The 16,345-nt window shown below is 34.6% G+C and overlaps 1 protein-coding gene across 1 annotated transcript in view; it reads right to left on the reverse strand.

The window, feature by feature from the left end:
* Positions 1 to 7,065: 7,065 nt before the first annotated feature.
* The window catches only part of LOC145667029 (luciferin sulfotransferase-like), a 39,529-nt gene continuing 30,249 nt past the window's right edge, over positions 7,066 to 16,345 (reverse strand). The window contains exons 5-6 of the mRNA XM_081734720.1: positions 16,002 to 16,096; positions 7,066 to 7,469 (exon numbers count right to left, since the gene is read on the reverse strand). Coding sequence (XP_081590846.1) covers positions 7,167 to 7,469; positions 16,002 to 16,096 — 398 coding nt within the window. The 3' untranslated portion in view covers positions 7,066 to 7,166. The remainder of the gene's footprint in view (positions 7,470 to 16,001; positions 16,097 to 16,345) is intronic.

The raw sequence follows: 16,345 nt of genomic DNA on the forward strand, positions 1-16,345 counted from the left end.
TCCACACTAGTAAGTCACCTTATGTTAAATGAAAAAAACATCGCTGTCAGTTCGAAATCACGAAAGTGCATTGCCAGTCCCGTAGTGAAATTGAAAAAAAAAAAAAAAAAAAAAAAAATTGACGTCGGATAATCATCAACATGCATGCTCATTTAAATGAAATTCAAAATCAAGATGGTGGCCATGTTAAACATAGTCTGCATTAGAACATTTCTCCACGGTGTATTCTTTCTTTTGATACTAGTTTCATTGCAATATTTTTACGAATACATTTTTTTAATGGTATTTCATTCAGTGTGCCACCCTGTAAAATGCAATTTAAGCACAATGGCATCGTGTATATCAAATATTACATAATAATAATATATCAACCTTACTAAAATAACTGTTAGAATACAAACCATGGGGCAGCAGTGGAACAATGGTAAAGCGTTCACCTCTGGTATATAGGGTCACTGGTTCGATCTTAGCTCGCACCAAGTGAGATTTGTGGTGCGTGCGTTTTCTCGAGGTTCTCCTGTTTCCTCCTGCTTTCTTCATTCCATCATTTCATTCATTTCTCATCATCACTATCTCACTTAGCCTCAGTGTGTAAGCGTGGGGAGTTAAACTAAACATTTCATTTCATTTTCATTTCTCAATACAAATTACTTTCTCAAATTTTATTTTATGAATAATCTTTAAACTTCCAATTTTCGATTTTTCCATGAAATCTCCTTAACGGACGAAAAAAAAATTAGAGTAAAAAGCAACAAAAAAATAGCTAGCAAAAAAAAGTTACTCTATCACTGTAGAAAAGCAGTACAGAATCAAACCTTGTTCCACATATTGTTAAAATTCACTCGTCAAATGATTATATAACACGCCGTATAATAGAGAGGTCAGGCTGTGTATTGTTTTCTTTGGCAAATGAATATAGCTAGCTCACGTTGAAGCAAAATTACATTCGTGATATTCCTGTCACGACTTCCGTTGTGGTACGTAATACACTAGATACACTAGATACACCAGAGATAATTGCTTTTGTCAGATTAACTTATATGCTCAATAATAAATCTGAACAATGTTCAGATATTTACTCATAATCTCAGGTCACCAATCTCTCTATTGGTTTGATACAGCTTTCCATCCTTCCCTACCCTGAGCGAAACTTCTCTTCCCTATATCTGTATTATTTGGTCCGTATATTTCAATTGCGGCCTTCTTTAGGTATTTTCCTTGTGCAATTTCCTCCATAGTTAGACATTTACTATGGAGGGAGGTACAATGCCTAACCAGTGAAAGACGACGGGAAACCATCACAGTATCTTTTCCCAAGAACTCGTAGATATTTACTAACAATATGAAAATAGACTAAACTATTGAACTATGTAACAAATATGAAATGGACTGTCAATAAATTTGATCGTACGTTTAAAAGATAGTTTGGAATGTTTCTTATACATATTTAAGTACAACAGCAAAGCAAGGAGACAAAATTCTTTCAAGCGACTAAACTGATTGAGAACTATGATTTTGTATTAACAGATTACAACTAAAAATCTGCACAAAATGTGCGGAGTCATAAAATAAAACCTATTATCACAGTCAGTGCTATGTTTTGATATAGTGATATTCCAATACGTACCTATTACATATTGTGTTTTTTTTCTTTCAGATGTGAAGAAACTGTTAAAAAATGGCGTCAAAGGAAGAAGTCCTCCATTCACACATTGTTAAGTTCTACGAAAAGAATCACGAATTGGGAAAAATCATACTGTGTGAAGCACTTTATTGTTGAAGGTGTTTCAAAACGAATAATTTATGCGATACTTAAATCCAGAAAAATAAAGTGAAAAGCAGGAAGTGGTCGAAAAGCAACTATTTTGACGAAAAAAAAAAAAATCAACAAAAACTAAAGAAACTTTTTGAGAGTAAAGACCGCATTAGTCAAATCGATGTAGCAAAAACATTTCATTGTTGACAACAATACATTATGAAAACCTAAAATCACTGGAAATCAAAGCCTAGAAAATGGAAAAAGCTCCATCTTATACAGACACTCAAATAACAACTGTAAAATAAAATTGTCTTTGGATGGTTCGAAATTGCAAAGAAAAATCGTTTGTTTTGAGTTTGTTACTTTAGCCTTTCTAAATCTCAGATATCCGGAAGTGACTTTATTATTTCTCAGACAAGCAACACTCTCCTCCTAATATAAAATGTACATGTAAGCAGAAATTTGAGATCAAAGTGATGCTTTATTTAGTCGTATCTAACAAACGTATTTCTGAGCCTTATTTTAAGCCTAGTGGGTTAGCAATCAATCAGATGTGTGCGTGAAGCTATGTTGTCTAAAGATCTTATTTCCCTTTGTATTTCATTCAAACAATAATTTTAGTCTCTGGACTGACAAAGTCAGCTCTCATTATGCGAATACTTCTGTCACAACACACCCCTTTTGTGCTCAAAAAACAAAAATCCAACTAACTTGCTCCAGTGTCGCCCAATCGAAGATTTTTTGAATAATTGAGTTACAAGGTATACAAACATAATTGGAAGACAACAACTGTTCAACAACTTTAAAAGAAGAATCCGTAAATGTTGAAAAGAAATTGACCCAAGTGGCGTCCAAACAGCTTGTGCTTCTATTCCAAAACATTTACTTGCTGTAGCTGATAACGGACCATTAGCAATGTGTCATTAGCATTTGCTTGTACACTAATGTATATACTGTAAATAAACGCTAACACGTAGTTTCAATTTGTTGTCTGCTTGTTTTAATCTCGCAATTTGTGCAGATTTTTAGTTGTAACCCGTTATTTGCTAACATTGCACAGAGTTAAAGTAGCAAGTAATTTCACGTGATGTATTACTGATACAATAACATTTCGAAATATACAGCTGCTATCTAACAAGTACATGCCCTATACCCAGACAACACCTGTTACACACAGTATTTCTTCAGTAACTTCAATTCTCGGTGGCGATCTCTAGAAGTTGTTGGAGAGAGATAAAAATTATATAGCATTGATTGCTCATTAAAGAGAACCTACTAATAGTGTGTCTCTTGAAAAATTCTAAACTTCGTTTTTCTTTCTTAAATCATCCTAATCCACATACTCACCAAAACATATTTTCATTAAATCTTTTGTCGGTTCATTCATCTGATGATATATATAGCGAAAGATCTTGTAATAGACTTTTCCTAAAATTATATTTTTGCAATTTTTCCATTTGTATTTGCTCTAAATGTTGGGTCTGTTTTAGACATTGACGATGATTTCTATATCTTTTTGTGAGAACGCACATGTCACATGATCTACAAAAAGATTAATGAATCAAAGTTTTGTCTTGTTTCATGTGTTTTGTTTTCGTCTTGTACTGTCTTTCGATATGTTCATTATTAAAATAAATAATTGTATATTTTTCTTTTTGTTAACTTAATGCTGATTGAAAAAGAACACAGCTTTAATATTGCATAGAAACAATAGTATTTTATCATGGTTTCCTGCAATGTACCTGTTCTGAGTTATTTATTCATCAAATCATCCAACTGATCTTTAGGAGTCTAGAAAGAATATAGCATATTATAAAAAGTCATACGATAATTTATATACCACTTGCAGAATACCCGTTCTTTGCACGGGGAGAATACGTTTCATTTTGGACATAAAATGGTAAATTTGGATTTAAACGGCATTAGAAGTGTCACTGTTCGTCTCAGCGACCCCGAAAACTATGAATTCGACACTAATATCGATCATTTTCGATCATCCCCTCCTCCTTCTCCAAGTTGCTGTGCTGAATTTGGATTTAAACGGTATCGGAAGTGTCACTCTTCATCATCGACCGTGGAAACTATGGATTCGATCATTTATTAAATATCTCCCCCTTCCCTCCCCTAGGTTGTACTAAAGTATAAATAATATCCGAGACTTGAACCTCATGAATGTTGAAACTTTGATAGAGATCATTCGTGTGATTCAAGCAGTGCGAAGTCACAAACATAGGACTTTCATTTTTTTTATACAAGTATATATAGATTAACTTATGTATTTCTCAGAATCATTTAGTAATGGATAATTAAATATGTAATAATTATTCCTCTGAACACCAATTAAAAGGAAGATAATCAAAGAATTTTAAAAGAGTATTCCTTCAGCGTAATTATAGTTTAACTGGTATGCCCTCTAACTTTTAGGATAATGTGAAATATAAAAACTCCAAATTTTCGCTGGAGTGCGCTCAACATCATCAAAGATAGGTACATGGAATGAGAGATTGTTAAAAACACATTGCTTAACTTATGTTTTTAAGTTAAAGACTTGTCCTTCAAAATTTATTTTTGGTTCAGCTTTAATATATAGGTATACTAATATCAGTTAATAGATATGTAAACTGATCTTATAAAATAGAAGCGTTGAGTTAAGAAGTTAAACATGAAAAAATAATATCTCTGCTCCCTTTTATTTCCAAAAAAATGAATTAAATTCTTTGTTGAACATGATTTGTATGCAGTTTTACCATCTCTAAGAAAAGAAAAAAAAATACTGTAATATCATTCAATATCTACAACGGAAAACACACTGTTTTTCAAAAAGTATGGCCTGATTTTGGACGTAATAATTACGGAACATGGGATGTGCCGGAAAGAAAATGAGTGTTGTTTAAATGGGCGTGGCCTAGAGTTTCAGAAAGTCGCCGTTAAATTTCAGTCAATGCATCTTCTTAGTTTGCAGTCAGTCAAAAGTAAGATGGCTTCCGCTCAACAGAAAGCGTTTTGTGTGCTGGTTTGCAAAGACTGAGTCAGTGATTTCGGTCGGCGTTTTGGAATTGATCCGGCTGCACCCAAAAACATTCGTCGTTGGTATCGCCAATTTGAAAAGACAGGATACTTGTGCCAAGGTAAGAGTCCAGGTCGGTCTTGCACTTCCAATGAAATATTGCAAACAATTCCGCAAACGTTTGAACGGAGTTCGCGAAAGTCTACTATCCGCGCAGCATTTGTAATAGCATAGCTAAAAGTTGAAGATTTTGTGAGTTTTTTTGCAATTTATCCCATTTTTGTAGTATGTTTTTATCAATATATATATATATATACTTTTAAAATCAGGCCATTCTTTTCGAAACACCCTGTACTTTCACGAGTATAGAAAGAATATTTAAATAGTTAAAGGTCTACTGAAGTTCAGACTTATCTGCAAATCTACAATAAGCGAAACAAAAAAGTAATTAAAAGAATTTCTATCTTCAATTAAAATAAATTTTGGAATTTTCTCTCACTAGTTATGAAAACAAAACTTGTTTCGATAGAATGAAGGCTGCTGACCTTCGCCCATTGACACCTTCATCGTTTCAAATCTCAAGTTCCTGTTTTCTTACAGGCAATCATACACCTGTACATTTTAAGATTATATACATTTATATAGTGATGCTTTAAGATCGGTGTGTTTTTAGATTATTCTTTACTCCATGTACATAATACATATGAACATTTTAGTTTATACAGGGTGTCCCACATAAAAACCGGTACGACTCACACACGAGATTCAAGTAACATTTTAACAGCAACAATGAACTAACTAACAATAAATATATAATAGTAACGTTAAACAGTTACCTATTTATAAGAGATTCTGAAAGTGGTGGGTATGGGCATCCACGCATCGCTGACCTCGTTTGATAACCTTACCATCAACACGCTCTAATTCTGCAGGCGTGATGTTGTTAATTTCTCTAGTAATGTTCCGTTTAAGGTCTATTGAGCCTGTCTTTACGTATAATTCTAATGCAAACTGCCCCATTTCTGTCACAAATGTTCCTTGTTACCACAAGCACTGATTCAATACATAACACATTGCAACAACTAAACAATACGAGCTTCTCACAACAACTGACGCACGAACATACTTCAGTACTCGATTTTCCGATAAAATGCAGTGTAGCCAACTTTCGAGACGATGTTGTCACCCTACAAGCAATTTAACTAGAGATGATTAACTGAGGCGTACTTTCTTTTTTTTATATATATATATATATATGGGACATCCTATATTTTGATCCTTGACGATGAGAGCGCTTGGACATAAAAATTAAGAATTGTAATACTTAATTTTCTATCCTAAGTTGGAGAGTGTGCTATAAAAGCAATGTGTACGGTTGTTCGAAGTTCTGTTGCGCAATTTGAACATAATGTTTTTGTATATTCAATCAATGTTGATCTCAGGATAACTCGGAGATTATAAACTAAAATGAAATATCAAGTCTACAATACAGCTGAATATATTCATGGTTGTGCTGTTGGAAGAATCTATATATTAAAATGCTAGGTTTATATGTTTGTGGTCAAGAAAATTTTATATATTTGTGGACATTTATATGTTTGAGGCTAATTCTTTTGAAATGATTTCTCGGAAACCACAAGCTCTAAAACGATGCCGTTTTCACTGATCAATTGCAAATTTTGTGGAGATTATTCAGTTCTAATTGAATATTTTAAAAAATGGCCGTTATTTCTTTATTACATTTTTTAGGGGTACACTGGAAGTGTTAAAACTTTAAAGCATCATATCCTACGCGTTATACATTCCAACACCACCCATTTTTCTACGGGGTTAGTATATCTCTCCGGCGTTTTTTTTATGGCCAAATTATAATTAAAAACGAAAGATAACCATTCCCCAGTCTAAGATGAATCCTTATTGTTTGGAGCGTTTTGCCTAATGAACACCATATATCACTGACGTTATAATTAATTGTGTGAGTAATGTATTTGTTTATTACATACTATGTGTAAGAAGAAAGAAAACACTAATCATACATGAATTAGAAACTCCAACCGGAAGTAGCCTTAAGTCTTGGGGCGAACTGTGCCAGATATTGAAAAAGTAATCGAAAAAATCTCCCCTTTATGGTAGTCTTTGCCGATTTTTATCAAAATATCCTTCACTTGTGTCTGTAAAGGGACATGTACACACAGATGTGAGAAATGACAAGGAGATTCATGCTCATACGTGAATGATGCGCTGTGTAGAGAGCTCAGGATAAGCTAGTACTTTAAACAAAAAATGAAATTTTATTAAATAAAACCTTGCATTTATTTTGATAAACATTATAAATCTACATCATCTTTCTATAAACATTACATTCACAAATCATTGTATGTTGTCACTTAAGTTTTGATATTAATACTCGAAAGACAATCCTGTTCCCGCAGTATTTTCAGCAATCCACTTGTTAAAAGTTGCTTCCAGTTTCGGACCAATGTAATTCTTCCAATCGCCTACTTCTCCTTTGCGAATAAATCTCTCGCTGCTACTCTCGAGGAATTCTTTTCCCCGTATCTGACCAATGATTGGTTCCAGATTCACTGAAGGATTTTTCTTCATGTTGTTGAAGCTTACATGCTCTTTAAGTGTTGTAACTTGTTCGTCTGTTAGACTTTTACCCATAAATCCTGCTAGTAGCCTGATTGTAGAGGCAAGATCCTGTTCAACAAAGATCATGATTAGATTTTATATTTATATGAATAATCCATAAATTTAGTCTTAGTCACTATGAGGGGAAAATCAAAGAAACCTCAGAAACCAGTTACTCATCAAAAATTAGTTACAATATTATTGTAAGGCACAAATAAAAAAAGAAACAACACATTGTATATATTGATATTTACCTTCGACGGCTACAGAGGGAATAAACATACAAGAACAGGAAAAAAAATATTCTGGTACCAATAATTTTACTGAGTTTGATGTTCTTTAGTTGCTATTCCTGTCGATACATTAAAATGACCAGACGTCCTGTTTTTAACGGTCTGGTCCCTTTTTTTGTTTTGTTTTGTTTTTCAGAAAATCGTCCAGTGTTTCGAGAAAAACGCGAATGGGACTTTAAGTGACCTAGACGCCCCGTTTTTAATAGCCTTGTCCCTTTTTTCAGAAAGTCGTCCGGTGTCTCGAAAAAAACGCAAATGGGACTTAAAGTGAGCAGATGTCCCGTCTTTAACAGGATTGTCCGTTTTTTTTTTTTTTTTTTTTTTCAGAAAGTCGTCCAGTGTTCCGAGCAAAACAAGAACGGGACTTAAAGTAACCAGACGTCCCGTTTTTAGCGGGATTGTTCCCTTATTCAGAAAGTCGTCTGGTGTCCCGAGAAAATACAAATGGGACTTAAAGTAACCAGACATCCCGTTTTCAACGGGCTTGTCCCTTTTTTCAGAAAGTCGTCCAGTGTCTCGAGAAAAACGCGAATGGGACTTTAAGTGACCTAGACGCCCCGTTTTTAATAGCCTTGTCCCTTTTTTCAGAAAGTCGTCCGGTGTCTCGAAAAAAACGCAAATGGGACTTAAAGTGAGCAGATGTCCCGTCTTTAACAGGATTGTCCGTTTTTTTTCTTCAGAAAGTCGTCCAGTGTTCCGAGCAAAACAAGAACGGGACTTAAAGTAACCAGACGTCCCGTTTTTAGCGGGGATTGTTCCCTTATTCAGAAAGTCGTCTGGTGTCCCGAGAAAACACAAATGGGACTTAAAGTAACCAGACATCCCGTTTTCAACGGGCTTGTCCCTTTTTTTCAGAAAGTCGTCCAGTGTCTCGAGAAAAACGCGAATGGGACTTTAAGTGACCTAGACGCCCCGTTTTTAATAGCCTTGTCCCTTTTTTCAGAAAGTCGTCCGGTGTCTCGAAAAAAACGCAAATGGGACTTAAAGTGAGCAGATGTCCCGTCTTTAACAGGATTGTCCGTTTTTTTTTTTTCTTCAGAAAGTCGTCCAGTGTTCCGAGCAAAACAAGAACGGGACTTAAAGTAACCAGACGTCCCGTTTTTAGCGGGGATTGTTCCCTTATTCAGAAAGTCGTCTGGTGTCCCGAGAAAACACAAATGGGACTTAAAGTAACCAGACATCCCGTTTTCAACGGGCTTGTCCCTTTTTTTCAGAAAGTCGTCCAGTGTCTCGAGAAAAACGCAAACGGAACTTAAAATGTCAAATGAATTGTCAAATTATGCCAATTTTCGAGTGTCCCGTTCTTGATTTTCTAAATCTGGTGACCCTACGTTACATTGATTGGTTGGTTGATTTATACTCACCTGAACGTGTGTTATGCACAATGGTTACGTCATATAGTAAGTATTGTATATAATAGAAACAGTATAATGCATTCTTCTTATGTCTTTCTTGCAGTGACAGTCACAGCTATGACATTACTGTTTTTCTTTATTTGTATTTTGTAATAGAAAATGAAATCCTTCAGTTTACGTCGCACGGTTATGCCGGTTAGGCTAAAGGAGACGGTGATGATAAGAGATGAGTGAAATGGTGGAATGAAGTAAGTGGGAGGAAACGGGAGAACCCCGAGAAAACCCACGAGCACGGTGTTTGTCCACCACAAAGTTCACACAGCGCGAGCTGGGATCGAACCAGGGACCCCAAGCACCAACGCTCTACCACTGAGCCACCGCGCCCCCTGTTATTTTATAATAGAATCTACAGTATACTTATGAAGGGTTGATTTGAATAAAGGCACATGTACAAATTTGAAATTTTACGTACGTTTCTTTCTTTTAGTTTTCAAATGAGATGAAGAGACACACACACACATTCAAAATATTTTTTCGACATTGTACTAAATATGAACTGTGTAAATCCATCGAAATCCGGAATTTTAATTTTTTTTTCTCACGTTCACACCTTTTCTAATTGTCTCTCGCAAACGAAAATACTACGTAAGTCATTATCCAAATCAACTCTTCATATATAAAGCAACCTTGCATAATATTACCTGAGTGAAGAAGAAGCATTAAAATTCTATGATTGATAATTTGTATTTTCGAAGCATGTACAGTAAAATTTGTTCCTACTTCAAATGAAATTAAAACTGAATTTTGTAGAGTAAAATACTTCATTGGAAAGCAATATTATAAGAATTGTGTCTAGCATCTTCTTCTCAAGCTGTCTGTTTAACAACTTCTGATCTTGATGAATTTTCGGAACCCTTCTGTTTTCTTGTTCAGAAAATAAAAATATATAAAACTAAAAAGTCATAAATAAGGATTCTCACGCAGTGTAATAGATATAATGACTCTGAACTTGCGAGATATTCAGTGGGCATATATGTATGCACTGGTAAGGTGATCTATATTAAATGGGAATGCAATGTTGCCAGTTCAGCAGGCTCTTCATTGTATCAACAATATAACATTGTTGTTAAACGGATTCAAGGTATTCTGGGTTACTTCACATAGCAATGTGCACGTTTCCTATGTCATTTTTGCGTGTCCTCACATCCGTTCAAACAGCCGGAAGCTGAAAACATTGCTGTTTCATTCAACATATAGCGTCTTACCAGAATAGAGCCTAAATGGCTGGTGCGATTGAGAAACCTCCACCGTGTTAGGTTGAATATCATCTATTTCCAAAATCTTTATTGTCTCTTCATTTTTTCGTATCTTTATTCATAACGGAGTTCGAATAAAGATACGAAACTCAGGGTGATGGTAGACAATGACGAAAGAAGCAATTTGAGAATGGGAACAAGTGTCCGGAAATGCGTCATTTCGCAGATAGGTGCCATCGCCCTGTCATTACTGTAGGAATAGATTGGAAGAAGGGTGCAAGGATAGCTCCAAAAGAAAAATAGGATATTTCGCACAACTGAAACAAAAAAATGTGACGAGTAATCATTAACTGTACGCAAGAAATAACTTTACTGCGTACAACTTTGTTTCTGATGTACGAAATCTCCTACTTTTCTTTTGGGGTTACCATTGCATCGCCTCTGCTTCCAATCCATTCTTACAATAATAAAATCTCAGGTACGAATAATGCATATTGTCTTTAGCTGGATTTTATTCCTACATTTTGTTCTCGAGTTATGGCCATTTATGATCCGTTGCGACAAATTTCCGGTGGTATCTATCTCAAAAACACTTCCAGATAGTTGTTTCTATTCTCAATTTACTTTATTTTGTCATCGTTTATCATCACTCTGAGTTTGTCCTCAGGTCACGAAAAACCCCTCTGTATATATATATATATATGTAACTTTGGATGCATATATATATATATATATATATATATATATACAGGGTGTTAATGAACTATAATGACAAACTATAAGAGGTGATTCCTCACATCAAAATAAGAGAAAAAGTTCACATGGACCTATGGTGAAAAGTGCATAGTTTCAGAGCTGGACCTGTCCAAAATCGCGAAAAAGCCAAATTTCAACGGCTTGCCAAGCCAATTTTCAGTTTCGAATTCCAGAAACTGTGGATGGTGGTCCTTATCAGAAAGGAAGCCACACATATACAATCCAAAAGTGCATATTTCATCAAGTTTCAATAAGTGTACAGGATATTCCATACACGGTGTCATTCTTAGATATGCTCTCAGTAGAATTTTCAGATATACTCTGATTTGAAGGAGGGTCCAAAGTAGGCAGAGGTAAGCCTTGACAACAATAGATATCCAATGCTTCGAAAACGAGTCGGAAGTGTTAAGAACCGGCAGCTTCATGTTTTTTGTGTTCGGAATAACGTGTGATGCGATGTATTTCGTCATGGTAAAATTCACGTTTTCTCCACTTGTGTGCAGCATACGTTTTCCCGAGTACAAGAGACCGTGCTGCTGACGATCCTTAACATTTCCCACATTGCGCCAAATTATTTCGTGTTCACTGCTATCAAAACTTCTCGTTTGCCTACTTTGGACTAATCATAAAGTCAGAGCATATCTCAAAATTCGGTTGATGGCATGTCTGGGAATTTCACCCTGCAGGGAATACTCTGTACGCCAATTGAACATTAATGAAATATGCAATTTTGGAATGCGTATGTGTGACTTCCTTTACACTGATAAGGACCACCATCCATAGTCTCTCGAATTCGAAATAGGACCTCTAGAAATTTTACTTTTTCGCGATTTTGGACAGCCCTAGCTCTGAAACTATGCACTTTTCCCACAGGTCCATATGAACTTTTTCTCTTATTTTGATGTAAGGAATCACCTCTTACAGTTTGTCGGTATAGTTCATTAGCACCCTGTACATATATATATATATTAGGGTGGTCCTTAATTTTCGATTTCCGAATTTCTTTGCTCCCAACCCCTAAATTGGTTCCATGTCGAACCAAATTAATCTGTGAAAAAAATGGGCTCAATCGAAGAATATTTAACCGACCCCCAAGTGACCTAAACATTTGAATGCATTTACAATGTATAGTATATGGCAAAAGTTTGTAATAAACTCTTGTAACTTAAAAATGGCTGAGGGAAAGGAATCATATCTTGGATAGAGGTTGTAGAAGTAGATCCATACCTGATACTGAGTAGTGACCGAAATGAGGCATATCTTTACGTCCACCATCTTGGATTCGGGTGCAAAATTTTAAATAGAAATGACCTCGTATGATATATCATTTTGAGGTAGCTTTTGACGACACAAGACGTCTGCCTTTATTTTCCACTTATCTCTGAACATGTAATAATTATCAACTATGGAAAATATAAATCTGCAGCCCGTACAGAGATATAAACTCACAGAATATTAAGTTTTATTACTTCGGAGCTTTTAAGATTGTTGAATAGTTTCCCTTATTTGAATAAACCATAAAGAAAAAAAAAAAAAAAAAAAAAAAAGAAATGCACATGCCCATCTACTTGGAAAGAAGATGTGAACTTTCAACGTGGGTTGAATATATTGAAAAACATTGTGGTAGTGAATGATGTTGCAGAGAGAGGTGTGAAACTGATACAAGAATACGGGAACATTTTAACAAAGGACGAAAAAGAGAAACAATACATATTGCAGGTAGTCAGTGAACATAGAAAAAAGTATCCATATGCTACGAAAATTGGCTTAATAATGCAGTAGAATTTGGCTAGTTTTCCACAGCCTTCAGCTTTCTTTTATTGTCATTTTAAACATTCATTATATTATTTATGTAATTTCATTTCATATAAATAATTTCAATATAGGCTGGTGTGTATTTCGACGGGATGTAATTATATAAAACATATATAATTATTTCCTTGTTACATGTATGTAATAGTTTATTAATGTTTCAGTAACCTATAAAGAAAAAAAAAACAATATTGAAAGATAATAAACTATTATTTCAAAGCTAAAAAGAATTAAATGACCAGAGATAAGTTGAAAATATAGGAAGATATGTTTTTATAATGAAAGGTTACCCAAAAACGATGTCACAAAACATCATTTCCATTTAAAATTTTGGGTCCGAACACAAAATTGCGAACTTCAAAATGGCCGCCATCATGCTATTTCTCAGGGTCAGATGTGTATTACTTCCAATCCCTGTATTCAAGATTTGGTTCCTTTCCCTTCAGCCGCTTTAAAGTAAGAAGGGTTTATTCCAGACGTTTCCTATATATTAACATATTGGATATGCATTCAAACTTTAGGTCGCTTGGGGGTCGGTTAAATATTCTTCGATTGAGCCCATTTTTTTCATGGATAAATTGGGTCCGACATGGAACCAATTTAGGGGTTGGGAGGAAAGAAATTCGTAAAAAAAAAATTCGCCATGTAATTAAGGACCACCCTAATATATATATATAATGTGTGTTCCATTAGTATTGATGCGTACTGGTACTTAATGCAAATTTACCAGATACAAATGCAGATACGGTTATTAATACTTTCCTTAATCATATCTACATAAGAAACATATTTTTTAAGACAAAAATGAAGCAAGATGCTCAATTAATAATGTGGTCATTAGCAGAAAGTTTGTTTACGAAAGATTTTTTTTCATCTGTACATCAGTTGGATGTCTTACTAATGTATTGCACCTCAAAATTCAATACCTAGAACAAAGATAATTAAGTATTTGCTTGTAAATTACTATTATACTCAGATTAGAGTAAGAAACGAGTTGAAATTTGGACGAAAACATGTCCTATTCTCACACCATGAGCATTCCTCTTACGCGATTTCTGTGCTCCTTCCACTTCGTGGTTGAAAACACTTTTAAAAATGTTTTGTAATTTGTAATGTAATGTTGTTGTAATATTGTTACTCCTTTCTGCAATAACCCTTCACTTGTAAGTACCATCATAACTTTTATGATTGGTCGTTCCTCTCAATAAACTCGTGATGTTGCTGCCCTTCTCAACACAAATTTTCAAGTAGTTTCGTACAGTCAATTTCTTTCTAATTTTGCTTCGTATATAATTGCATTCAGTGATTAAATATATTCTATCTTTTCATGGCATTATTTTAGATTTTGATTCATGCTGAGAGAAGAAAAAGACTTCTGTAATTTCTATATTCATTATTGTGACTTTCATTTCTACGCCAATTGATGCTAGTTTAAACAGTTAGAGCTCTATGCAGAGACTTTTCAGCGTAGTTCCAAGAGCTTGACTACGCGTGAGGCTAACTTCCGTATTTAGAAACATATTCGTGAAGTTAACAATGATTTATATCGAAGACCATCCACGACTACTTCGCACGGTTGTCGAAACACATTGGAAGAAATCTTAGTAAGAGTAATCTTTTTTCTCTTATTGAGTTGTTCTATTTTGTTTGGACAAAACCCTGCGGAAAAGTCGTGGCTGGCCTTCCTCGATATAAATCATTGTTAACTTCACGAATATGTTTCTAAATACGGCAGTTAGCCTCACGCGTAGTCAAGTTCTTAGCACAACGCTGAAATGTCTCTGCATAGTGCCCTTACAATTTAAGGGTTAATGAACATTTTATGGCATATCTTATTAATAATACTGAGTAATATCACCATCATAATAGTGCCATAATAAAAGAGTTAATGAGGTATATTCTAGTATTAGTTTAATCTTTCCTACTAGGTGGTATGGTTCTCGTGCAGAGATTTATTTTCCACGTTAACAAAGAAACATTCATTTTTCTCACTCCCCCCAAAAACTACTCATGATGATTTACTCTTAATTGTGTTACTAATTCAGCTTGGTGAGATACATCAACTGATATAAGCAGTGGCGTATTTAGGATTTTGCTTCGGGAGGCTTTGCACAACACGGGGAAGCAGAGCAGCAATTGCCTACCTGAGTTTGAGAATGAAATATATTTTAATCGATTGTCTACTAATATGCTAGGAGAAAAAGTGAAACACGTATGTCGGTGAAGGATCTTAAGCCTCCCAGACAAATCTGTAATGACGCTTCTGCAAACACAAGTTGAATGTTTGTAATCTCATTTGAACTTAACCAATTTTATTTTAGAAAAAAAAAAATGGAAATATTCAGTTTTTTCTGTGTACGTTTTTACCTGAAAGAAAATGTTGAGACAAGTTGAAGTTGAAATATACTGATTGCAGTTTTAATGGCAAGAATTGCAGACTGGTGAATCTTATGTCATATGATACAAAAATTTAGCAGTGAATCTAACCTTTTATTCTATGCATAGAAGAAAAAGAAAGCATCCTCTTAGCCTACCTAATTTCCCGGGCTACTTATTCCCCCTCTTGATTTTCTTTCATTCAAACATTTATCTTTCTTTATAACTAAATAATGAAAATATTCCTTTGCTGTAATAACTAAAGTCCCGTTATGTTGATATCCGTGGAAGTTGGTGTGGAACACCAGTTTCACTTATCAGCTCCTCTTAGTTTTGGTGTTACTGACGACGGCCAACTTGTATCATAACTAATAACGGTCGAAAGTATGATAGGAGAAACGAAAGAAAGTAATAACTAAGAAAAAGAAACAGAAGAGTAGAAAAAAAAAAGAATGCAGTTCTTACATGGAATGAAATTTTGTAAATACAGTACTATTTCTGAACAAAGAGCATAAAAAAATGGAAAGTCAATGAAATTCTTAGAAATGATAAGAAGAACTGTTGTTATACGTGGAATGAGAATAACTAACAAATTTATTTGGGGTAGGGACCTGAGCTCGATAGTCTCCCTAAATACGCCACTGGATATAAGATTTACCTTTTGATTTTTCTTTCATATTGTACACTAATTATGTTGTAGAATACATAAGAGAAAAGTGTAAAATGTTTCTGCCATGAAAAGACTTCAATTACCTTTTGCATTTCTTCGTATCGAAGAAGAAGAATGTTTGGCTGACTTCTTCTTTCCCAAAACGGTAACACGTGCTTCCAGTAGGGACCGTACAATACTATAAAAGAAAAGGATTAAAATATAGAAGCAGAAATTAAAAAATAAAAAAAAAAACTCATATATAACAGTGAGATTCTGATTTAATGCCTCAGTTCTTTATGTACGGTAATACTACTCAATTAGAATTTCATTGTCATATGTGTGTTTGATATACTGAAAATAAACAATCCAATCTAATGTAATATAAATAAAATAAAGAATTTGTCTGTGTGTCTGTCTGTGTGTGGCCTGGGAATCAGACGAGTGG

This window comes from Thermobia domestica, chromosome 12, assembly GCF_964235325.1.
Source record: "Thermobia domestica chromosome 12, izTheDome1.hap1.1, whole genome shotgun sequence".
Classification (NCBI taxonomy): domain Eukaryota; kingdom Metazoa; phylum Arthropoda; class Insecta; order Zygentoma; family Lepismatidae; genus Thermobia; species Thermobia domestica.